A 25,163-nucleotide genomic window follows, 5' to 3' on the forward strand; every position below is an offset into this window, starting at 1 on the left:
GTATGAGCCACAGGATACCGACGAATAAAGCTCGGATTTTTGGTTGGATTCTCATCTGGCCGCGGTGGAAAGAGGTAACAAGTGCAGGCCCAGATACCACCCTGGGTGGCCTTGCAGGAAAGCCCGGAGACACTGAGCCTGTGGCTGTCTATATTTTTAGGGCTATTTTGAAACTGACCTTTTTTGTTCATTGCTCCAGTCCACCGGTCACCCAGTAAGTTGTCTGGTTTTAGAGTGTATTTATTGAACTGTTGAAATGAATGCTAGACTCTGTCTTACAGGAAGAAATTGACAATGAAAAAAAAAAGCAGCATTTAAGACCACAGCTTTGATTGTGATAAACAGTCGGTCCACACTGGCTAGGTGGTGGTGCTTAGTGAATAAGCCACCACAAGGAAAATGAAATTGTCAACAGCATCAATGACCAAACTCTAAATTGTTTAGAATATATCTTACATTTAACTGATCAGAAGTCTGCCTGTTGAGGAAAAGAGATAAATATCCAAACAAGGAGAATAAGAACAAAATGCATTTTAATCCAGTGCTGTGCCCCTCTATCATAAAGTGACTTGATTGTTAACAGTCACTCATCCTTGGGTCTACAGTTATGTCACTAGAGGGAGGTTAACAAGACAAGGACTGTCGTAAAGAAGGGATTTTGGAATTCTCTGTGGAATTCTTGAATTTCTATATTACAGGTTCTGACGCTTGTTATGATACAATTTCTTTTGCCTTTTAGTCTACATTGAAAAGCAAAATACAGTTTTTTGTAATTTGAATCAATAGCAATCAATCAAGAGCCTCTCCAAGGACACACACGAATCTGGCGTCGCAGCCACAGCACACACTCAGTGGCCCCTGCCTGCCGTCACCTTCCCTGGGGACGCAGAGCGTGGATCCAGAGTCCTGAGTACATCCTAAAACAACTACTGCACACAGTTCCTTCCTTGCCCACCCTAATTTCCTGGCCATTATGTACATTTTCTCAACACAGATTTATTTCTAAAGACATACTATGTAGAAATCTTACATAATTTCCTGAAATAGAGTCTTCAAAAAGCGGTCATTCCTGGCAAAATGGATGTAGCTACAAAGACAGCAATTCATCTTAATACCCTGTCTTTGTGTTCATCCAGTGTGTTTGCACATATATGCATATGGGCATGTTGCTATGTCCATATCCATATATGGACTGGAACATATACATCACCAACCCTCTGTGTTTACGATTCATCACCAAGAATAATTGAATTCCCAAATTTCCCTTGTTCCACAGTCTGAGGAGATACAGCCTAAGAAGGTTTTTGTTAAATTCAAAAGCTAATGAACCCCCAGACACGGTTTTGAAAGCCACGTCAGAGTAGAAAGCTTTTCTTGCCTGCCTTACCTGGCACTGCCCAGCATTTCAGCCAAGGCCGCCTTTCATGTGTTACCTGGACGGCGGGTTTGAGTGAAAGCTTCACACTTAGACACGCATTGCCGGTGGTGGATTTTCTCTATAAAATAGCCACCCCGATTTCTCCAACCGGAAAGGTGAGACCACTTCTGAAGACACCAGCCATCTTCATGCTGCAGGGTTTCTTATCTTTGAACAATAGACGAGGCGTTCTCACTCTGGCCTGGCGCCTTCGCCAGGCACCGAGATGTGTAATTAAATATTTCTGGAGCCCAGAGGGAGCACATTTACACTTTAAAGAGAAACTGCTAAGAGATAATTAGCATCACATGTGAGGGCTTTGCTTTTAAAAACTTCTCTGTCTCTCTTTCTCTCTCTCTCTCTCTCTCTCTCTCTCGTATTACTCTCTCCCTTCTTGCTGTGTGCAATGGCGCTCACTAACGCTGCTCACGGTAAAATGGACAAACCCTTACCTTGCCAGCTAATTAGCGGTGGCCAGTGTCATTTTTGTGATGTTGCAGCTAGTAATATGAGCCCAGTTGCATAGTCACAAAAGTGATCATTGGAAACTGTGACTGTCCTGCAGGGGGCGATGTGGGAAGCCCCTTTCTGAGACTCTAACGACCTCTGACCTTGCTTGCTGGTGCTTTGCATGACGGTGCACTCTCGCCCGGTGACCCGGGGGTTGGTTTGTATCACTAATCGTTCTTTCTCAGTGAATTCCTGTTGCGGAAGTTTCTATAATATCAACTTTTCTTACTGTGGGAGACCTTTTGCTCACTGATGCTTTGTTCTGATGGAGTCAAATGAGGCAGCTGTGTCACCTTCCTGAATAATCCATGGTCTACAGCTTGGGTCAACTGGATGAACTCTTGTGTTCAATATGTCGTGGTTTTGCCTCTCTATTTGTGATGCTTTGCGTGTAACAATACAACTGCAGATCTTTGTAAATAAAGTCCTCAGCTGTGCCACACCCTGTATCTACACTGCACATGTCCTTGACTGCCTGCGGGTTTTTGTAAAAAGGTTGAGCACAAGGTGGGGGCTGGTACGGATATGAAAATTACAGCGAAACCTTCCCAAGGCCACCAGGCACAACATATCAGAGAAAATGGTATCTTACGTACACCGTAAGATAGACACAGGAGTTTCAGGAGTGGGGAAGCAAGTCGAGGCCATCATAGCCACAAATTCACTCACTAGGAGCATTTCCCAGCCAGGGGGGTTATTACTGCATTTTGCCAAAGCAGGAGCTGGCCATAAGCCACCGCTGTCTACTGACTTCTTACACTGGCCTTTCCTCAAACCAGCACACTTTCTTCAAGCGCACCTGGTTTGGGGGTTGGGGGTTGGTTTGTTTTACTGTTCCTTTTTTTGTGTACTTGGTCTCATGAGGAAAAAATGAGCAACCCCTGGTGACTGACAGGTGTGGACTTCCGGAAGCTGAGTTTAGTCTCTACGTAGAGTGGACCACAAGGCATTAAACACAGCAGGAAGCTGGAGGAACAGAACTGAGGTCGTTCCCATTTGCAAGATTCAGAGGCTGAGCCACGGCCAGTAAACTCCTCTGCCAAAGGCAAAAGGCCTTTCAAAGCAAAGCCACTCACCATTTGGTCTGACAGTTGAGCCTGCTTGATTCTACATGCATGCTCATGTCACGCACATGCGTGCAGTCTCATGCGCACACACATGGTCTTTACCGAGCTGGAGGGCTTCCCACCCCCATGCTGGGGTGCACCCCTGGGGCCTGGTATCCATTCCGTCATCAGGAGCCCTCGATGCTTCACAGCCTGAGTCAGGAATGGGACATTTTAGAAGTAGACATGGTGGGTCTGTCTTCCAACCTGTTTATTCTCCAGGGACCAAGAATGTTCAAGGCCTGGCCGGGCACGGTGGCTCAAGCCTGTAATCCCAGCACTTTGGGAGCCCGAGACGGGTGGATCACGAGGTCAGGAGATCGAGACCATCCTGGCTAACATGGTGAAACCCCGTCTCTACTAAGAAATACAAAAAACTAGCCGGGCGAGGTGGCGGGCGCCTGTAGTCACTGCACTCCAGCCTGGGCTACAGAGTGACACTCCGTCTCAAAAAAAAAAAAAAAAAAAAAGAATGTTCAAGGCCTTCTGGCATACAAGTGGCTGTTACCTTTAAGGAGTTCACTGTTGTGTTCCCCGCCTCTCCCCAAAGCCTTCACACCACCGTGTGCCCCAGAAGCAACAAACACCTCTAACAGAAACGGCGATGCGGCCCTGGAGGCCGTTGCTGGTTGTGCTGTGTCTGAGCCCGCCCCATTTTCAGGCATCAGCCTCGTGTTTCACAGACCAGAGGGCAGCACAGATCAAGTGCCTCCTGGCTAGGCTGTGGCCGCGGCCCATCTGCAGGTGGGCATCCTGAGTCCAGGCCCCGCAGCTGCTCCTTTAACTCCTGTTGTGCCCTCCAGACTGGGCGTTCACACTCCCGTCAGAAGGGCCTTGTTCTGATAACTCCTAGGGGAATAGGAAGAGAGAAGGAGAAAGCTCTGTGGTTTGGGTTCCGCCGTATTCAAGCATCCCTCCACTCATTGCTCACTGGACACTCACCTCCCCTCTCCCTCCACGGCCACCCTGCCCCTTCTGGCTTCAAAGGTTTGTAGAAAAGCAACCAGTTGATGGAATGTTTACTTTCCACTGACTATTTGGTGCTGAATAGGCAAGCCTTTGCAAAGAAACGTGACATTTTCCCATTTACGGTCCATACTTCCATTTTTTTACATTTTTTTCTTGTAGGAGTTCACACAGCACATTTTAGAACACATCCCTTTCACACATGCTTTATTCCAATAACCTGAGATTCTGTCTTTAATTTTACTTATTCAGAAATAGTTCACTGACAACTTTAATGGACTACATAAACAGGTTTAGTTGTTTCACTTAATGTAAAAAAAGACCTGGAGTTTACAGAGTGAATCTTAAATCAGCCCTCTGTTTTGATTTAGGGGTTGGTTATGAAATCTTAAATGTATGCTCATTTCTAATTTTCACAACTTCTGATCTAAACTCTGCACAATGAAGTTGTTTGTCTACTCGAAGTTGTAAACATGGAAAGGACTTGTCTTGGACTTCATGGAGGTTTCTCCGTAATTTAGATATCCCTACCAAAAGCTGACAGGTCACAGATGCCCTTGAAGATGCTGTTTTTAGATAGTACAGAAATAACAGTTTCCAATATGATGTCTGGACTGTAAGAAATGTTGAGCATAAATTGCAAAATTCAAAAATTTTAGTGAAGAATCAAGATGTAGTGTAACGAAAGGTCAAGACAACATAAGCAGAAACAGAAAGAGGAGAGCCTGCAGGGGTGGGGCGGGCGGGACGGGCCAGGAGTCCACTGGTTCAAAGCCTGGCACCCCTCCTTGAAAGGAGAAAGCGGTGTAAAGGGGTAACATTGGTTTTAAAGCTCCGATTAATAACGTCATGTTGAGAAGAAGAATAAATGTTTGATATTATGTGTATAATTTTCATTTTCTCTGTCAAAACAAGCGATTGCAAAATGATTTCAAACACACAGACCTTGGGCTTTATTTTAATAGTTGTTTTGGATTAACGCAAAGTCTTAGTACACAACTAAAATTTTTATCTCTCTTTTTATTTCAGAAAAGTAAACAAGTGCTACAGGGGCCGTTCTTGTCCAATAATTGTTCATTGCAGGCAAGTACAACTTTTAATGAATTAAGTTTTGGCTACCTCAAAAAATAATCTATGCGAGAAACTTAACTTTCTAATTGCTTAATAACTATAACTAACTGGCACTTCTAAAGGAAACCAAACATATAAACTTGCTTTTCTATGCCATTTGGGTAAATACAATTGGGCGTTGCTTGTATTATGTCTATATAATGGCTTGCTTTTTTTTTGCTAAAATGCACATGGCTTCCTTTTTTTTTTTTTTTTTTAAACTCTATCGCCCAGGCTGCAGTGCAATGGCATGATCTTGGGCTCACTGCAACCTCCACCTCCTGGGATCAAGCGATTCTCCTGCCTCAGCCTCCCGAGTAGCTGGGATTACAGGCACCCGCCACCACGCCTGGCTAATCTTTTTGTATTTTTAGTAGAGAGGAGGCTTCACCATTTGATCAGGCTGCTCTTGAACTCCTGACCTCGAATGATCTGCCCACCTTGGCCTCCCAAAGTGCTGGGATTATAGGCATGAGCCACCGCACCTGGCCTCACATAGCACATTTTCTAGCAGCTCACGGTGCAGTGTCTTGCCTTCTACTCACCCATGAGCATATCCTGCCACCTTCCCTGTTCTTAAACCCTATGGTGCCATGACACAGAAACATCGAGACAATCTCTTCAGCCTGCTGCATTGTCTCAGCCACCAGGATGTTCAGCAGAGGCTCAGAACCCTCTGCAGATGGTGAGAAATGCTGGGGACCGGTTACGAACAGGGACGAAATCTGTCATTACAGGAGGTACAGCCACCTCCAGTTTATCATGTGGGTTCAGGCCTCTTGGTAAAAATTCAGTGACTCGTATCCTTAAGTATGTTAAAACCACACCATTAAGAATAGATTTTATGCAAAGAAAACTCAACCTAATAGTACTGTCTCTGCTGGACTTGATACCCAACTACTTTTGGTGAAGAACTCATATTCCATTTTTCTAGAAGTGTCTTATAGAATGTTCCTCCTGCCTGGAATAAAAAGGAAATCTGTCTCCAAAGAACAAACACCAAATCTGTCAAATCCAATCAAGAGGCATGTGTGTTTTGTGTGCGCATTCCTGTCTATGAGAGAGGAGGATGAAAATAGATTATGGTCTGTTGTCCTCAAAGAGTAGAGTAGAACATCTTTTACCCACAAATGTATCAAGACAAGCTACACTTAGTTGGAAGATTTTTGTAGTAGATCTTAAAATATTCATGTGAATATATGCTGTGCATAGAAGACAAGTGAGAAACGCACTCAGCAACCACAATGCTCGCCGCGGCCCTTTGAAATGAGCAGTGAGGGTTACATGCGGCCCAGGCCGACCGCTTCTCCTCCTTGGTGATGCAGTGAGGGTGTGAGGATGTGAACGAGACGTTTTTGAAACATTTACCGTCCCAACTACAGCATTTTTCAACCATTTGTTTGAGGAAACAGGTTAAAGCCAAAATGTACTGATTCTTTATGATCAAAAACTCACCTCTAGGGTTCCATCGTTTCTTGGGATTATAGACAGCATAGAAAGCAGAACGGAAAGCGTGTTATCTGCTGGGTAGTCACGTCTTTCTTGAAGTCTTGAGAGGGAAACATTTATTCTTTTTCCAGAAAGTCACAATTGACTTTGCTAGGATTGTAAACGTAAAAGGTCCTCCATTTAAAAGCCAGTTGTGGGTGTGAGCCCAAGCCCTATGTACTTTTTTTTTTTTTTTGAGATGGAGTCTCGCTGTGTCTCCTAGGCTGGAGTGCAGTGGCGTGATCTCGGCTCACTGCAAGCTCCGCCTCCCGGGTTCATGCCATTCTCCCGCCTCAGCCTCCCGAGTAGCTGGGACTATAGGCGCCCGCCACCTCGCCCGGCTAGTTTTTTGTATTTTTAGTAGAGGCGGGGTTTCACCGTGTTAGCCAGGATAGTCTCGATCTCCTGACCTCGTGATCCACCCGCCTCGGCCTCCCAAAGTGCTGGGATTACAGGCTTGAGCCACCGCGCCCGGCCAGCCCTATGTACTTTTAAGTAGGCCTCTCAAACTCGTGCAACCCGGTGACAGTGTCTGCACGGGGGGAGGAAATGGCTTCACACATTCCTCCTGAGGAAAGGATGGTGCTGAGGCTACTCTTCTTCCAGAAAAAAAAGGGATTTTTTTTTCCTTTGCTACTGTTGAGGTATTATTCAAAACATTTTTACAACTCTAGCCCAGATGGTAAATATTCCAATTATAGCTGGTGGGATGAGAAAGAGATGAAATGAGAGTGCTTTTTAAAGAATATGATTGAGTAACGACTGTTATGTCAATTTCTCCTTCTGAGAGGGAGGACCTGCGTTTAGAAAGGGCGGCAGGCAGCCTAGGGGGATGTGCCCAAAGTGTCCCTGCCTGCGTGAGCCAGTGGAGTCCAGCCGCCCAGCACCCTCCCCTCTCCTCGGGAGGTTGCCCGGCAACCCTAGAGAAAGCACCTTGCAGATATCTTCTATACAAATGCCATCAACTCTGACACAGTCCAACACTTAGTTCATTTTGTTCTGGCAAAATGTTCCACGTCTTTGGCCAAAGAGGTGGGAACAAGCAAGAGGGAAACAGACCTGAGCACAGCAGCTCGTGCCACAAGCTGCTCAGAGGCTGGAAGCCCCCAGCGGCCTCCCTTCGCCCTCACTTAGATTCTCCCAGCCCGCGTCCTTCCTCCCCCGCTCTCATCCGCCATCCTTCTTTCCTCTCGCCGGCCCCACTTAAGCGTGAAGGAAATGGACTGTCACTAGCTGTGCGGTGGGTCAGGCTTCCGTGTGGACGGCAACTGTCATTTCTCTCCTTCTGTTGGCAGTGACGGTGCAGGCCGGAGCGGCACCTACGTCCTGATCGACATGGTTCTCAACAAGATGGCCAAAGGTGAGACGCAGACACTGCGGTTTTGTTGTGGCTCAGAGCTGGGATGGCGTTGCTATGGCAACGTAGGGTGCAGTGTTCACCGGAGGCCCCGGAAAAAAATCGCTGATTGTTGTCCCTCTGCTGGGCCATAGGAAGATGGTTTGCAGCGAGCACATTTGCTTCTGAGACTGGTCCTTCGTTACCTGCCTCTGTGTGCCGAGCACACGGTGGGTCCTTGACAGGTGTTTGCCGCACACGCTGCAGCGTTAACCTCACAGCCGCGGAGAAACCACCCTCGGGCCCTTCAGTGTCCTTGCGGTGCAGAACGTCGCTCCAGTATTCGATGTAACTTCACTGTTGTTAAAACGGTATTTGCAGTAGAGTCACACTAAAAATATCCGTTAGTAATTGCCATCAAATGTCAATCACCCCATCTCAAATGAGCCTTTCAGCCCTTTTTGTGAATGTCCTTCTTATCTAGGGAATCTCTGTGTGTGCTATGGGAGGCTTTCCTCTCGGAGAGGGCATGGGGAGTCTCAGACTGAGGCCTGTGGTGGGGGGGGGACAGGTTTGGCAGAGCGGGAGCATGCGCAGACGGCGTGGGGTGTCTCAGACTGAGGCCCGTGGCGGGGGGGGGGGGACAGGTTTGGCAGAGCGGGAGCATGCGCAGACGGCGTGGGGAGTCTCAGACTGAGGCCCGTGGCGGGGGGGGGGGACAGGTTTGGCAGAGCGGGAGCATGCGCAGACGGCGTGGGATGTCTCAGACGTTAGGCACGGGGTGCGAGGCCGGGTCCAGCAGCAGCGTGGGAGAGCGGATCTGCACACGGGTCCGGCTCTGCCAGCAATGAGGTTTATCACTTTGGACAGAGCTTTTAACCTCTCTGGGATCCAGTTTTCTGCTACAAAAGCATGGGGATTGAGCTCTGGCATTTCTCAAAAGGTGGTCTCCAGAACACCCAACCTCTGAGGTCGTCTCTTTGAATCGGGGCCAGAGAGAGGGCTCCCCAGACGGGTGAGCTTGGGAGGAGGCACGCACTGAGTCTGCTCCTTGAGCATCACAGGGCAGGTGCACAGGGAGAGGCCCTGAGGAGTCCGGGGCAGAGAGATGTGTCCAGCTTCCCCTGACTCAGCGCCTCTGACACTTACTTGAGAAGAGTCTGCATCAGCCTTGCGATACCCATTAGCGTCCCATGGAAGGTGGGAGGCGCTGAGATGGCAGCATCCCACAGTCTCTTTCCCAGCGTGAATCAACAATTCCCTTCGTCTCAACACACACGCACATATATGTGTTCATATGGAGACCTCCACCTTCCAGAACATCCCGTTCTTCGTCACTGGCCCAGTGACAGGAGCAGGCATCGATCATAGAAACCAGTTTCTATGCACTTCCATGAATGCCAGCAACTTTAAAATAAGCGTTTTCCTTACTTCAGTTTCTTCTGGTTAACAGAAAAAAAGACATAAATGCGTGAAGATAAAACAACAGCCATGACTTTATGCAGAAGGACTGGAGAGCCTGGGCGAGTTCTCAGCGTCCTGCAGGGGAGGGGAGGGCTGCAGCCCAGCCCCACACCCCACACCCACCCGACACCACCAGCATCCTTTACTGGCTGCTGGAGAGAAATGAAATCAGTTTTTGTGCCACCAAATATCATTTTAAACACCCAAGATTCATTTAGTGGTGGGAATGGGCAAACAAAAACAAAATGCAAACACTCTGGTAATACTTTTAATCCTTTTTTGTTTGTTTGTTTTGGACATGACACAATCCTTTTTGTCATTTAAACGTCCATTTTTCCTTGTCCATTAATGCTGCTGTATCTTATCAAATATTTCTTTTTCTTTCCAAATTTACAGCTATTGGAGCTCAGAGCTATCCGTGGAATTTGTATTTCTCCCCTTATCACGGGCCCTCCCTTCTTTCTCTCACACATAAAGATTTTCCTTCTCTTAAACCAAAATATCTTCAGAACGTTACAGATCATTTGATGTGTTTCTGACCAAGCCTGTGTTTGTGAACATGTGACGTGATGAGCTGCTGGGGGCACCTGTGTTTCCAATGGAACCTGCCCATCCAGGTACCAGAAGCACAGGCAGGCGGCTGGATGCAGGTGGCCCCAGTGCGCATCTCCACAAGGATGGGATGGAGCCTGGGTTCTGAGTGGCTCAGGTTCACTCCACAGAGAAGGAAACATGGAGAAGTGTGTCCCGGCCTCGAGACCCCGATGGGGGGGGTAGGGCTGGCATATTGTCCAGGCACCTGAGCCACTGTTCACTGGCTCCATTGTGGCATGTAATGTCAGTTCCACTTTGAGATGGGCTCAGCTTTGGACAATATACATGCAGCCATGTGGAACTGGCCAGAGAGGGCCGGCTTGGGGCCTTTGCTGAGATTGGTGACCCCCCTCCTGTTCTTGACCTGCTCCTCTTTCCCTGGAGTGTGTGCGGTGTGAAATTCCCTGACCCGGGGCCCAGGCCATGGTCTCAGGAGAGATCAAAGGGCAGGCGGCCCCTCTGCCGGCTGAGGTGGGCCTTTCCCAGGCCTCCACACTGAGAGGCGCCGGGGTTTTGTTCTGGTGCAGGCTAGGCCCTGCCCGTGTGGCCGGGCGTCTTTGTCTGGCCTGAGAAGCCGGAGGCCCCTGTTGCAGACCCAGCGTTTCTCAAATGATCAAAGGCCCAGAGCCCTGGACGTGAAACCTTTCTTCCCATTTTCCTTTCTGTAAAGGAATGCGTTGCAGAAGACTGGAGAACGCCCTTCCCAGCTTCCTGGGCAGTGCCAGCACTGATGTTAGGGTCCTCCAGTCCTGCGTGCAGGGCCTGCGTGCTTTCAGCTCCACCAGCTGTGGCCGCAGACAGCAGAGCAGCACTTGTCCACACGGCCTGTCAGCGATTAAGGCCTTTGGGCCTAGTTTAAAGGCCTTTAAAAGCAAACTTGGAATAGTTGAAGTTCTTTCTCCACTGTCTAGTTTAGCAGCAAGTAGACAATGATGCAGTTTGGAATGAAAGTCAACAGGCTCATGTTCTGCAAAGGGTTGTGTGGAGGGAAAGTAGGCACCAATCTGTGAAGCACTTGCACATGGCATTTCTGTTGCAGCAGATACGTTTCTAACTCATCGATACTAGATAAGTGCACCGGAATCTGTTTTTAGGTAGCCTATTCCTCTCTCATTGAAGGGCTTTGCTCACATGTAGCAAAAAATGTTTTTTTCAAGCAAGATATTGTCTAAGGTTGTGCTTTTTACATTTACATTTTTGTCAGTGATCTCACTTACTGAGGGTATTTTTCTACTCCCCCACAATTTTTTTTTTGAGACGGAGTCTCGCTCTGTCACCCAGGCTGGAGTGCAGTGGTCGGATCTCGGCTCACTGCAAGCTCCGCCTCCCGGGTTTACGCCATTCTCCTGCCTCAGCCTCCCGAGTAGCTGGGACTGCAGGCGCCCGCCACCTCGCCTGGCTAGTTTTTTTGTATTTTTTAGTAGAGACGGGGTTTCACCGTGTTAGCCAGGATGGTGTCGATCTCCTGACCTTGTGATCTGCGCGTCTCGGCCTCCCAAAGTGCTGGGATTACATCCCCCAAAATTTTTTAAAGGGACAAGGAGCAACCAGCACTGGGGGGGCTCCCCAGAGATCAGGTCGGCTGAGCCTATGCTACGCGGAGTCAGGCTTCACTCCCCAGGGGCCAGCACAGAAATGCAGTGGCCGAGAAGTGTGGCCGAGCTGCCACAGCATTCCCACCAGGGTCTGCGCCTGGGCCGGAAGGGGGTGCCTCTGGGGCCCCAGGTGCCATGGAGGCTGTGCCAAGCAGATGCCATATGGCCCCCCCGCGGCTGTGATTGTTGACAAGATGCAGAGTGTGTCTGGGGGGACTCATTTCTCTTGTCTGGCAGGAGCCGCAGACTGGGAATTTTGTGTTCCAGCATGAATCCCCACGGCTTGCGAGCCCGTGCTGGAGTGAGCTTTAAACTTCAGCTAGTTAGGAGTACGTTCCTAAGTAACCTCACGGCGTGAATGTGAGTGGATGGTGGGGTGTCCACACAGGTGTAGATCCAGCCCCAGCTCTCAGACTCAGCAACTGGACCTGGGTACTGTTGTGTGTGTGGATACACATCTCCTCGCCTGTGGGGAGGGATCATTTCCGTTCTTTGTTTCCATGAATCTGACTATACTGCGCACCTCATCTAAGTGGAGTGATGCGACGTCTGTGCTTCTGTGACTGGTGTATGTCACTTTGCATAATGCCTTCAAGGTTGGCCTGTGTTGTGGTGTGTGTCAGCACTAACTTCCTTTTTATGACTGACTAATATTCCATGGCACGGATGGACCACACTTTGAGGATTCATTTGGGTATTAATGGACATTGCCATTGTTTCCAGCTTTGGACTGTTGTGAGAATTCCTGCTGTGAATGTGGATCCGCAGATGTCCACTCGCATCCCTGGAGCTGTCCCTGGGGCGGAACGGCCGCATCGACCGTAATTCTCTTTACCTCTTGGCTGTTTGATTACAGCCATCCCAGTGGATGTGAGTGGATCTCACTGTGGTTTTAATGTGCATTTCCCTAACAACTAGTGACGCTGAACATCCTTTAATGGCTTATTGGCCATTCGTGTATCAACTTGAGCAAAACAGACATTTCAAGTCCCTTGCCCATTTCTGAAGTGGGCTGTTCAGTTTTTTTCTTGTTGAATTCTAAGAGTTCTTTATATATTCTGAATACTACTCCCTTATCATATACGTAATTTGCAAGCATTTTCTCCCATTACATCAGGGTTTTTTACTCTTTTGATAGTGTCTTTGTTACACAAGTGTTCAATTTTGATGAAGTCCAGTTTATCTTTTTAAAAATCTTTTTCTTGTGGCTCACACCTGTAATCCCAGCACTTTGGGAGGCCGAGGCAGGTGGATCACCTGAGGTCAGGAGTTCGAGACCAGCCTGGCCAACATGGCAAAACCCAGTCTCTACTAAAAATACAAAAATTAGCCAGGTGTGGTGGTGGGTGCCTGTAATCCCAGCTACTAGGGAGGCTGAGGCAGGAGAATCACTTGAACCCGGCAGGTGGAGGTTGCAGGGAGCTGAGATCATGCCATTGCACTCCAGCCTGGGAAACAAGAGAGAAACATACCTCAAAAAATATTTTTTTCTCTTTTTTTTTTCCTGTGCTTTTAGTATCATACCCAAGATATTTTGGTCAAATCCAAAGTCACAAATATCTTCTCCTATCTTTTCGTAGATCTCCTCCTATATTTTCTTAACTTTTAAGGGCAGGTTCCAGTAGTAGATGGAAGACTGCCTGTGGGAAGTGAGAGGGGCTATGGAGCAGAGAGCCCGTCGCCTCAAGCGTGTGCAAGAGCACCTGGGTCCTGATCTGCTATGTGTGGTGACGCAGGAGCACCTGGGTCCTGATCTGCTGTGTGTGGTGAAGCGGAGCACCTGGGTCCTGATCTGCTGTGTGTGGTGACATGGGAGCACCTGGGTCCTGATCTGTTGTGCGTGGTGATGCAGGAGCACCTGGGTCCTGATCTGCTGTGCGTGGTGACGCGGGAGCACCTGGGTCCTGATCTGTTGTGCGTGGTGATGCAGGAGCACCTGGGTCCTGATCTGTGTGTGGTGACGTGGGAGCACCTGGGTCCTGATCTGCTGTGCGTGGTGACGCGGGAGCACCTGGGTCCTGACCTGCTGTGCGTGGTGACATGGGAGCACCTGGGTCCTGATCTGCTGTGCGTGGTGACAGCAGAACGTCTTTGCGGAATCGTGTTTTATGGCTCCCCGGACTTTGAAGGCCAGCCGCCCTCCAGAGCTGCCTTGTTTTGTACAGCAGCCACATGTGGTTCCTTAGAGTCGCTAAAATTGGATAAAGTTTACAAGTCAGCTCTTCAGTTGTACCAGCTGCGTGACATAGCCACCATGGCGACGCCAGGCGGTGAAGCTGGAAGCCACTCCCGCCACCACAGCGGGTCCTGGTGGGCCACACGGCTCCAAGGTGGCACTACGGTGGCTCCTGACTGCACCCTCACCCTCTTCTCATCTCCCCGGGCCCAGCCCCGTCACCCCTCCTGTGCTGGTCTCCCCGCTCCATTTTCCCCTCCTGATCGGGTCTCACACAGCCGTCAGTAAGATGCTTTAGACAGAAAGACCTTGGGTGGCTGCCTCGGCCCGGAGCTGTCCCCAGAGCCCTGGGCAGGCTGGCCACTGCCGGTCCCCCTTGGTGGGTCACGCCAGATCCTTCGGCCCCAGGACTCCGGGCTTTGCAGGTTCCTTTCTGTGGCGTGGGGGGGCGCAGCCTTCCCCTCCCCAGGGCACATCCCCCACCGTCTGTCCTCTCTGGAGTCCCGCTGGTCCATTCCTTCTCTGGCAGATGCCAGGGTGAACCGTGAAAGTGTGGCTCCAGCTGGTGGCAGGGCAGCGTCCACTGCATGCTGGGTCCATGCCGACGCTGGTTTGGCACCTGCTGCCTGCCCGGCGCGGGTTCTGAGAGTAAAACAGGGAAGCCCCATCCTCCCGCCGCATCTTCCTGCTCTGCCGAGAGACAGGTCAGGGTCTGTGGCTGCAGGGTGCTGGGGAGCAGACAAGGACACTCCCAGATGCAGAGACGGCAGCTTCACTCATGGGCCGGGGCTCAGGAAGACCCGCAGAACGCGTCCCACCAAATGGAGGGGCCCTAGGGGCCGTCCGTTCTCACCACTTTGTTGCGAGCTGAGGAAGCAGTTCTGGGAGGTTGGGTGACTTGCCTCAAGGCCTCCGGCCAGCCAGGGTCAGATGCAGAACCCTGCTCAGTCTGCAAAGGCTCAAGGCCCCAGAGGGAGGATGGTGGAAGGCACACGACCCCAGGGATGGCGCTCAGAGGCACAGCGTGGTGTGTTCCAGGGCTCCAGGGACAGAGGGGCAGCTTAGCTGGGGAGTTCGTTTGGGGCTGTCATGGAAACTACTGGAGGAAGAGGAAACTGAGGGCCAGTGGTGAAGGGCCTGGGCCGCTGAGCTCAGCTCTCTCTCGGCACAGCCTGGAGTCTACAGGGAAGTGGGAGAACTCAGGCAGGTGCTAGGGGACCAGCCAGGCAGTGCAGGACCAGAGGGCTGAGGGGATGGCATGGCCAGGCAGTGCAGAACCAGACAGCCGGGGGACCAGCTGGGCAGTGCAGGACCGAGAGGGCCAGGGGATGGAGCTGGAACTGAAGAACAGGCCGGCTCAGCCACGGGGCCCAGCAGAGGGTTGAGCCGGACAGAGCCGCACATTTGGGCACCAGGGGAAGGATGTGCACGTACATGGGGTTCGGCCTTCTGCAGACGAGACTTAGAGGGACGCGAGGGTTGGGCAGAAACGGGAAAGCTGGGCGGGAGACGTCTCACTTTTATGTTTGGCTGAAACGTGAAAACACGAAGCGTCAGCGGGAAAGGGACCTCACAGGCACGTTCGGCCCGCGGTGTCTCTTGTCTTGCTCAGACAAGTTTCAGGCTGAGACAGTGCCCAGAATTGGGTGAGGTGGGAGAAGGGAAGGGGAGAGGGAGCCTGTCTGCCCCTTTCTCTTCCAGGGAGGAACTGCCTTCCGTCGGGCAGCAGCAGGGCCTCGTCCACTGCGCGTTGTTTGTTTTCCGTGCCTTTCATTCCCCTGAGCTTTTCTGGTGCAAGAGAAACAGTGAGGGATGTGGGGCGTGAGGTGTCCCCAGGTTCCTGGGCCGGACTGCAGTGCCCTGTCCCGTGTAAGGGGCAGACGATGGACACTGGTTGGAGCAGCGGTCCAGGGGCGCGGCTGACCCAGGGGTGTGGCTGACCCCACCCAGGCGGGGCACAGGGGAGGCACAAGTGGGCCCTGGTGTTGATCGACAGGTGGGAGTGTGTGGACAGTGTGAGACCCACTGGTCTTGGGAAACACACTGTGGGTGTCCGTGTGGGCAGCACTGCCCACCATCCTTCGATGGTCTCCTTGGGGGTCTTCGTCCCTGTGCATGCGGCCGTCCTCACTGAGTACCAGCTCATGGGTCTCCCACCTGCAAGGGGTCAGGCCGGCCCTGCTGAGCCAGGGTTCACACAGCCTGGCTGCAGGGGCTCCTCACCCACTCCAGGGTCTGATGTCCTCACCTGGGCAGTCCTCTGCTTCTCCTCATGGACACGCAGACACCTCAGGCCCATTGGATGCCAAAAGATGTTGTTCAGGTCCCACCTGGCCGAGGGCCGTCCCTTCTGCAAGCTCCCTCCTTGGTCCCGGGTGCTGGCACCAGCCCATCAGGCCCATCCAAGCCCATCCAGGCCCATCAGGCCCATCCAAGCCCATCCAGGCCCATCAGGGCCATCCAGGCCCATCCAGGCCCTCCCCTCCCTCCAACGCAGGCCTTGCTGGCACACATTTAGGGGTCAGACCACGCCAGCAGGAGCTGGATGAGGCCACAGCGAGGGAGCTGGCAGCAGGCAGCCACTGAGGATGTGGGAGAGAACACAGGAGAGACGGGGCTGGGGGGCCACAGCCCTGTGGGGGCAGTTGTGTCGCCCTCAGGGCATACCGCAAGCACTGGTCCCTGAGTCCACGTGTTTCTGTTCAGACTCCTGTTTGGAAATTCAGGAGGGGATCAAAGTCCTGCCCTCTGAGGTTCCGGTTGCAGACACAGCTCCACAGTTCAACCTGGCCCAGCGTGCGCACTCCCCTGCCTGATTCTGCTCCCTGCTGTCCGGCAGTCGCTCCTCCGTCTCAGTCGCTGGATCCTCTCCTTCCTCCTCTGTGCACATCTTGCTCACGGCCTGGTTGCTCCGTTTCCTGTGGTGCAGCCGCCCTCCCCACACAGTCTGTGGTCCCCCACTCTGTCTCCCCTCCTCTCACACCTACCCACTCCATCCTTCCCTCATTCCTCTGCTCGTCCAGCCCCCGCCAGCGTGCTCTGCCACTCCCTGTCCTGGGATTCGAGGGGCCCGTGCGGAGGGCTGCAGGGGTCTCCCTGTTGTCCTGGAGGCATCTCCCAGAGCATCGTCCCTGCCCAGCCCTCAGGCCCAACATCCTCCGTCCAGACCCTGAGGGGCTGTCCCCAGAGGCAGCGGGTCCCACACGTCCTTTCCTGGCGCCTGAAACCCAGGCTCATGCAGCCTGGCCGTTTGGCAGTGAGGCTCCCTCGTGGTGTTGAGTAGGATGCTGGGGGTCCCCTGATGGAGTCAGGGTGCGGCAGGGGGTTGCACGCTGTCCCTTGGAATCAGTAATCCTCACGCAAGATTCTTCCAGACGCACAGCAACTACGTGAGACAGAACTTGCGTGTGGGAAGGGCAGCAATCCCGTGCAGTGTCACACGGCTGCTCGGCTCCCTCCTCAGCCTCCCCTGTGCTTCCGTTTCTCCTGTTTCTGAGGTCAAATGGTGCAAAGTGTCCTTGGCCATGAGCCCACAGGCGTGGGACAAGGTCTCCGTGCTTGCACTATAAGCCACAGAACTGAGTCAATGTGTAACTGGCCTTGTCCCCAGCCCAGGCACTTTCTGAACCCAAAATAGACTCAGGGGGACCAAGGCAGCTGCTGGCCCTGCAGGAGCAAGGGGGAGGAGAGCCTGGCCTGTGCCCTTGCAGGAGGGATCCCACCAGACCCCCATAAAGGCCGGGCCCCCAGGAGCAGCAATACCAGTGGTCAGTGCGGCCTGGGAGGGGAGCTGACTGCGTTCGTCACACATCCCCACTGGACCAGTGCGTGAGCACCAGTGCGTGAGCACCTTTCAGGTTAAAGGTGCAAGTGGTGTGTGCGTGTTCCAGGCAGCATGAGAAGGGTTGCCTTAGGCGGGCCCCCTGTTCTCTTCCACGTGTTCAATATTCACAGTTTGGTGTGATCGTTACTCAGCTGCAGACGCCTCCTGAATGCCATTTACCGCACACGCGTGTTGATTCTGACGTAGGTGTCGAGGGCCTAGCCACATTCTGGAGCTCCCCGTGTGGGTGTGTGTGCTCTGCACCGACCCGGGAATGGCTGCGTGCCCTACCCCATCACACGGACGCTCCAGGATGTACCTCAGCACTCCCCTGCCTTGGGGCTCTCGTGCCGTTCCCAAACCTCTTCTGTCAGCACAGACGCTGCGTTTGCATCTCGGTCCTGCCCCGGTGCCCTGGCACTGGTTGTGCAGGGCAGGTAGGTGGGGTGGCAGCAAACTGCAGTGGGCACCACGTTGCACCAACGTGCATGTGTTCACAGACGGGACTCGGAATTGCGGAGCCATCGTATTCGTCTTTCACTTTTAACAGTCCCCCCTTGAATCGTGAAGCTGTGCTCACCTGCACAGGGGTGCGGAGGTCCGGCGTCTCCGCGTTGATGCTGCCAACACCTCAACAGTATTATGGGATGGTCCAGCAGTCAATAGAAACTTATCAGGATATTTTGCACAATTCCCTGTCCTCCTGGAGTATTAGCGGATGGTGACTTTAAAACGACAGTACTCATTTATACACTTCTACATTTTGTTTAACTTACATTTTTTATAAGGATCTGGAGGCATCTCAGTTTCTCCAAAAGAAGGATTTAGAATTTATTCAAAGGAAAAAATACGTAAGAAGTAGCTAGTTTGTTATGATTCTGATCTACTTGATTTTCAAGTGAATAAGACGCAGATTTGCCTCCTTTGATCCCAGCAAAGTGTCGCAACATAGACCATATAATTTATCTGGAAGGTCAGCAAAAAAAATCCTGCTTATAATTTTCATAAGTCTTTAGTTAAGATCATCCAGGAAAGATGTGAAGTGAAAACTCAGCACCGAAGGCCCAGGACAGTGTGTGCATGTGTGTGTGTGATTGGTGTGGGTATGTGGGCGTATGCATGCCCATGTGTACATGTGTGCATGCACGTGGGTGTATGCATGTGCACAGCATATGAGTGTGTGATATGGGGTGTGGAATGTGCAGTGTGAGCTGTGAGTGTTCTGTGTGTGTGTGCATGCGTATGATGTGTGTGATCCTGAATGTAGGAATAATGGATGTGCATGTGTGATGTGGGGTGTATTGTGAGAGAGTGGGGTGTCGGTGTGTGTGTGCATGTGTGTAGGATGTGAGTGTTCTGTGGTGCGTGCATGCCTGTGTGTATGTGTGTGTGCATATATATGACCTATATAAGTGGGGTGTGTGTGTTGTGTGGTGTGTGCACGCCTGTGTATGTGTGCATGCATGTATGTATGACATGAGTGTGGATGTGCATGTTGTGTGAGCGTGTGCATGCCTGTGTGTATATCTGTGTGTGTGTATGTATGACACGAGTGTGCTGTGTGCATCTTGTGTGGATGCGTACATGCCTATGTATATGTGTGTGCATGCATGTGCATATATATGACATTGTGCATGTGTGTGCGTATGTGTGACATCAGCGTGGGGGTGTGTGTGTTGTGTGGGCATGTGCATTCCTGTGTGTATATGTGTGTGTGCATGTGCATATGTATGACACGTGAGCGTGGGTGTGTTGTGTGTGCATGCCTGTGTGTATACATGTGTGCGTGTGTGCATATGTATGAAGTGAGTGTGGGGTGTGCATATTGTGGGCGTGTGCATGTGTATGTGTGCTTGTATGTGCATATGTATGACAGTGTGGGGTGTGAGTGTAGTGTGAGCATGTGCACACGTGTGTATGTGTGTGGGCATATGTGTATGTATGACATGTGAGTGTGGGATGTGCATGTTTGGGTGTGTGCATGCGTGTGTGCCTGCATATGCATATGTATGACATTGTGCATGTGTGTGCATAGGTGTGACGTCAGCGTGGGGTGTGCGTGTTGTGTGGGCATGTGCATTCCTGTGTGTATATGTGTGTGTGCATGTGCATATGTATGACATGTGAGCATGGGTGTGTTGTGTGTGCATGCCTGTGTGTATATCTGTGTGCATGTGTGCATATGTATGAAGTGAGTGTGGGGTGTGCATATTGTGGGCGTGTGCATGTGTATGTGTGCTTGTATGTGCATATGTATGACATTAGTGTGAGGTGTGAGTGTAGTGTGGACATGTGCATACATGTGTATATGTGTGTGGGCATGTGTGTATGACATGTGAGTGTGGGATGTGCATGTTTGGGTGTGTGCATGTGTGTGTGCCTGCATGTGCATATGTATGACATGGGGTGTGTGTTTTGGTGTGTGCATGCATGTGTCTGTGTGTGTGCATGTGCATATGTATGACGTGTGAATGTGGGTGTGTGCATGCCTTTGTGTGTGTGCATGTGCATATGTATGACGTGAGTGTGGGTGTGTTGTGTGGTGTGTGCATGCCTGTATGTATATGTGTGTGCATGTGCATATGTATGACATGAGTGTGGGTGTGTGTGTTCTGTGGTGTGTGCATGCCTGTGTGTATATGCATGTGTTGGCATGTGTGTATGACATGAGTGTGCGTGTATTGTATGGTGTGTGTATGCCTCTGTGTGTGTGTGTGTGCATGTGCATATGTATGACATGAGTATGGGGGTGTGTGTTGTTTGGGTGTGTGCATGTGTGTGTGCACAGGAAAATATCCCAGACAAAGCAGAAATATCCCAGCCTGGGTGAGTGAGGAGCTCTGCACCTCCCAGGGCACAGGAACTGTTCCACTTCGTTCCTTATCTGGATTCGTAATAATCACCATGTGTCCTTAATTCGAATGCATTTAGTTAGGACCAAGCTTTTCTTCAGTTCTTCCAGAGGGTGGAGTTGAGAAAATTTTCTCCTGCAAGTAAAGGCCTCTCTCTTGAACGCTTGGCACACATTGTCTTTTTTTTTTTTTTGAGACGGAGTCTCGCTCTGTCGCCCAGGCTGGAGTGCAGTGGCCAGATCTCAGCTCACTGCAAGCTCCGCCTCCCGGGTTCCTGCCATTCTCCTGCCTCAGCCTCCCGAGTAGCTGGGACTACAGGCGCCGCCACCTCGCCCGGCTAGTTTTTTGTGTTTTTTTAGTAGAGACGGGGTTTCACCGTGTTAGCCAGGATGGTCTCGATCTCCTGACCTTGTGATCCGCCCGTCTCGGCCTCCCAAAGTGCTGGGATTACAGGCTTGAGCCACCGCGCCCGGCCACATTGTCTTTTTTACTTTCAAGAAAAAAAGAATACATTGCATCCCTGCCGTCTGCAAAACCTCTGAGTAAAATTGTAATAAAACTTACCTGTGCTCATCCAGTTATTATCCATGAACAGGCTGCTGGAAGCCACGCGGAAGAATGACAGTCGGGAGATGGTGATGATGGTCCTCCCGGCACACCCCATCCGTCCGCGTTCACTCTGTTTACTGGGAGGATGTGGTCTAGGGCCATGAGCTGAATCACACGGCTCGGTCAGCCAAGAGCCAGAGTCCAGGAGAAATCCAACAGGCCTTGTAAAGAGACACCGGTAGCATATTTGCTTGGTTTTCTTTAACTTCAAATGGATTCTTTCATTGTGACAAATAGTTTTAATACTTTAACACTAATATTCTTTTAATGGCTTTTGTTTAATGGTTAACATTTTTTCTCTAAAGCTAAAAAAAAAACCGTCTGTTGTCTTAAAAATGTATTTAACCAATGTATAAACTTTTAACCCAATGAGCCCTGAGTGAATTAGAAAATAATGATGAGAACGATTTACATTTGCTGAGCTGGGCACAGCATGGTACCCAGCAGCCATTCAGGTGCCAGCGGAGCACGCAGAGCCTGGTGTCTGTGGCTCCCTCCCCGGTCCACTAACAGCGAGAGAGGTGGGTCTTCCTGGGTGTCTCGGGCATGAGGGTGCAGCCCAATCCAAACAAGAAACCGACTCAGGCAGCGCTCACCACACTGAGGTGCTGGCCAAGATGGCAGCCTGCGTCACTTCCCTGTGCGTTCCCGACATTGACAACTCAAACCTGGTCAAGTAGCAGAAAGTGGCTCCACTGAGTCCATTCATTTCCCTGGTGTTTGAATCACCACGATGCTTCTTAGGTGGAAAACGTCTGGAACTTCTCTGTGGACCCACCCTCTGTCCCCGGTAACCATCGTTAAGGTTCCTTTCTTTCCTTCCATCCAGATTTTCTTTGCATGTGCTCTGACTCCTCGACTGTTTGCAAGCTTTTCAATGTGAGCGTCACACCACTGGGCCTTTCCATTTACCTGGAATTTCACTTTTGTTAGCTGCTCCTTCACCTTGTCAGCAAAATTGGATTTTTCAAGAAAGAATTGTACTTTAAATGCACTAGAGGGAGCTTTCTATGCAGTGGAGGCTTTAAGTGGATCTTTGACACCAAGAAAAGCCTTTTACCAAGTGAAGGGGGACACATGCCCACCCAGCAGGTACTTTACCAATGCCAATGTTGTGCCCCTGCCCTGCCAGGCCGCACCCGTGCTCAGGAGGGCACGAGAGCAGGCAGGATCTGGCGCCCGGCCTGGCTATACCCATGCTCAGGAGGGCACGAGAGCGGGCAGGATCTGGCGCCCGGCCTGGCCACACCCATGCTCAGGAGGGCACGAGAGCGGGCAGGATCTGGTGCCCAGCCTGGCCACACCCATGCTCAAGAGGGCATGAGAGCGGGCAGGATCTGGTGCCCGGCCTGGCTGCACCCATGCTCAGGAGGGCACGAGAGCGGGCAGGATCTGGCGCCCAGCCTGGCTGCACCCATGCTCAGGAGGGCACGAGAGCAGGCAGGACCCGACGCCTGGCCTGAGCCTGGCTGTCCAGGGTCTGTCCCTTATGAAAGAAAGATCTCACGCATGGGTTCTATGAAAGCTTCTCTCTCTGCCACACTTCAAGTAAGGAATTATTCTTAATTCTAGCATGCAAGAAGCAGGAGCTATCCACAGCAGACAACTGATTTTACTAATACATCCGTTACGGACCTAATGTTGGTGCCACACACTTTTTAAGCGTTAACTCCGTTTCCTCTGCTCTTCAGTTTTGGTCTTGGGCTCATTGCGATTTGGAGGCATGCTCCCATGTTGTTCTGTATTTCAGCCCAGTTCTCCCCATGTTGTCTGGGGATGACCCGGTGCGTCTTTCTCCTTCCTTTTTTCACTTTTTCTCACAAACCACAGTCTGAGAGGGAGCCACGATGTTGTGAAATAAGAGAGACTTTATCCATCGCATTTTATCTGAGGACCACGCCGCTGTTCTGGGAGACAGCTGCCAGTGATGACCATCTCCAGAGATCAGTGCGCATGGAGGGAGAGCCCCTTCCTCACCCGCACCTGCTACAGCTCCTGACGGCTTCATGGCTCCGGCCAGAATTTAGGAGGGCAGTTGCCAGTGAGGGACGGTCGCCCAGGATTCCACACTAGCACAATCATACACACAGCCCTTCAGGTGACATTGCCGTTGAAAGTCGTTTTAAAAAAGAAGTTTCAGGGACTAAAAGCAAGTACCCTAAGCCAACTAAAGGAGAGAGGTTTTAACTCTGTGGCCCAGATGAACCCTGAACGTGACATCTCGGGAAGGCTGAGAGCTCCCTGTCTCTTGAATCAGACTATTTATACCACACCTGCTTCTCCTGAGGTTCGTGACTTCTGAGACAGAGAGCTGAGGGATCCCCGTAGAAGCTGCTGCTGTCCTCGTGCCTGGAAGGCTTCAGAGAACATAACTAATTGGATCTCACCCTCTCCCAGAAGAGTTTGCTCACGAGATCTGTAAGGTCGCCTGAGTATCAAATGCGTTTTGTAAATTACACGTAATCATGCGTCATCTCACTGGACCCTCACTGGACCCTCACTGGACCCTGGAAACGGGAGGAAAGCCCCTCCAGAGGTGAGGCTGGCCCATCCAGCTTCCCCGCCACGCCCAGCATAGGGTGCAGAGTGGAAACCCACACCTCAGCTCTGTAGCTCGATCTTCCCTATGTCACCTGACACAACTCGGCGTCTGTCGGCAACCCCAGCACTCCTGCCTTAACTCACCTCTTTTTGGTGTTGGAAAAAATTTCTTAAAAGCCAATAGACACCTTACGTTTTTAATTATACAAGACTAGTTATAATACATTTTGTGTATTAGAACCTGGTTTCCAATCCCAGCAGCGAACAGTGGAAGATAGACAGTGTGCTCTAAACGTGGATGTGAGGCCCCAGCACACGGAGCCTCCCTGGTCCTGCACCTCGGCCTGTCCCCTCCCCACACAGTCCAGGTCAGCATCGTGCTGAGGTCAGCAGTCGGGATCTGTGAGGAGTTACAACACCCAGTGTTAGATGGAGCTGATACATTTCCAGTTTCTGAGCTGTTATTCACGCGGCCAGCTGCTTTGCAGAATGACTTCCTTTCTAAATGAGAGGGTAGGTTTCCTTGTACATAGAAATACTGTGTTACTTTTATCGGGAAGCTATTTAGTTATGTTATTGTTTTTTACACCTGGTAGTTAAACAGCAAACGTCTTGCCATTTCTTCTGGATGATTTCTAAAGAGCCAATCCAGCAGAATTTGGGGTGTGTGGTGACCATGGGGTACGCAGTGACTGTGGGGTGTGTGATCGGTAGCCACAGGGTGTGCAGTGGCCATAGAGTGCATGGTTCCTGGGGGGTATGTGGTGGCCGTGGAGTGTGTGGTGGTCATGGGGTGCATGCCGGCTGTGGGGTGCATGCTGGCTGTGGGGTGCATGCTGGCTGTGGGATGTATGCTGGCTGTGGGGTGTGTGGTGCCCATGGGGTGTGTGCCGGCTGTGGGGTGCATGGTGACTGTGGGGTGCGTGCCGGCTGTGGGGTGTGTGCTGGCAGTGGGGTGTGTGCTGGCTGTGGGGTGTGTGATGCCCGGGGTGTGTGCTGGCCGTGGGGTGCGTGCTGGCTGTGGGGTGTGTGCTGGCTGTGGGGTGCGTGGTGGCTGTGGGGTGCGTGGTGGCCGTGGGGTGCGTGGTGGCCGTGGGGTGCACGGTGCCCGTGGGGTGCGTGGTGGCTGTGGGGTGTGTGCTGGCTGTAGGGTGTGTGCTGGGTGTGGGGTGTGTGCTGGCTGTGGGGTGCATGCTGGCTGTGGGGTGCGTGGTGGCTGTGGGGTGCGTGGTGGCTGTGGGGTGTGTGGTGGCTGTGGGGTGCGTGGTGGCTGTGGGGTGTATACCGGCTGTGGGGTGTGTGCTGGCTGTGGGGTGTATGCTGGCTGTGGGGTGTGTGCTGGCTGTGGGGTGTGTGCTGGCTGTGGGGTGTGTGGTGGCTGTGGGGTGTGTGGTGGCTGTGGGGTGTGTGCCGGCTGTGGGGTGTGTGGTGGCTGTGGGCTGTGTGCTGGCTGTGGGGTGCGTGGTGACTGTGGGGTGTGTGGTGACTGTGGGGTGTGTGGTGACTGTGGGGTGTGTGCTGGCTGTGGGGTGTGTGCTGGCCGTGGGGTGTGTGCTGGCCGTGGGGTGCGTGGTGG

At 51.7% G+C, this 25,163-nt stretch overlaps 2 protein-coding genes across 2 annotated transcripts in view; one reads left to right on the top strand and one right to left on the bottom strand.

Moving 5' to 3' along the window:
• The window catches only part of PTPRN2 (protein tyrosine phosphatase receptor type N2), a 1,007,974-nt gene that overhangs the window by 970,264 nt on the left and 12,547 nt on the right, over window positions 1-25,163 (top strand). The window contains exons 20-21 of the mRNA XM_050785710.1: window positions 5,029-5,082; window positions 7,893-7,957. Coding sequence (XP_050641667.1) covers window positions 5,029-5,082; window positions 7,893-7,957 — 119 coding nt within the window. The remainder of the gene's footprint in view (window positions 1-5,028; window positions 5,083-7,892; window positions 7,958-25,163) is intronic.
• The window catches only part of UBE3C (ubiquitin protein ligase E3C), a 542,607-nt gene that overhangs the window by 88,655 nt on the left and 428,789 nt on the right, over window positions 1-25,163 (bottom strand). The gene's annotated exons all lie outside the window — the stretch shown is intronic.

This window comes from Macaca thibetana, chromosome 3, assembly GCF_024542745.1.
Source record: "Macaca thibetana thibetana isolate TM-01 chromosome 3, ASM2454274v1, whole genome shotgun sequence".
Lineage (NCBI taxonomy): Eukaryota > Metazoa > Chordata > Mammalia > Primates > Cercopithecidae > Macaca > Macaca thibetana.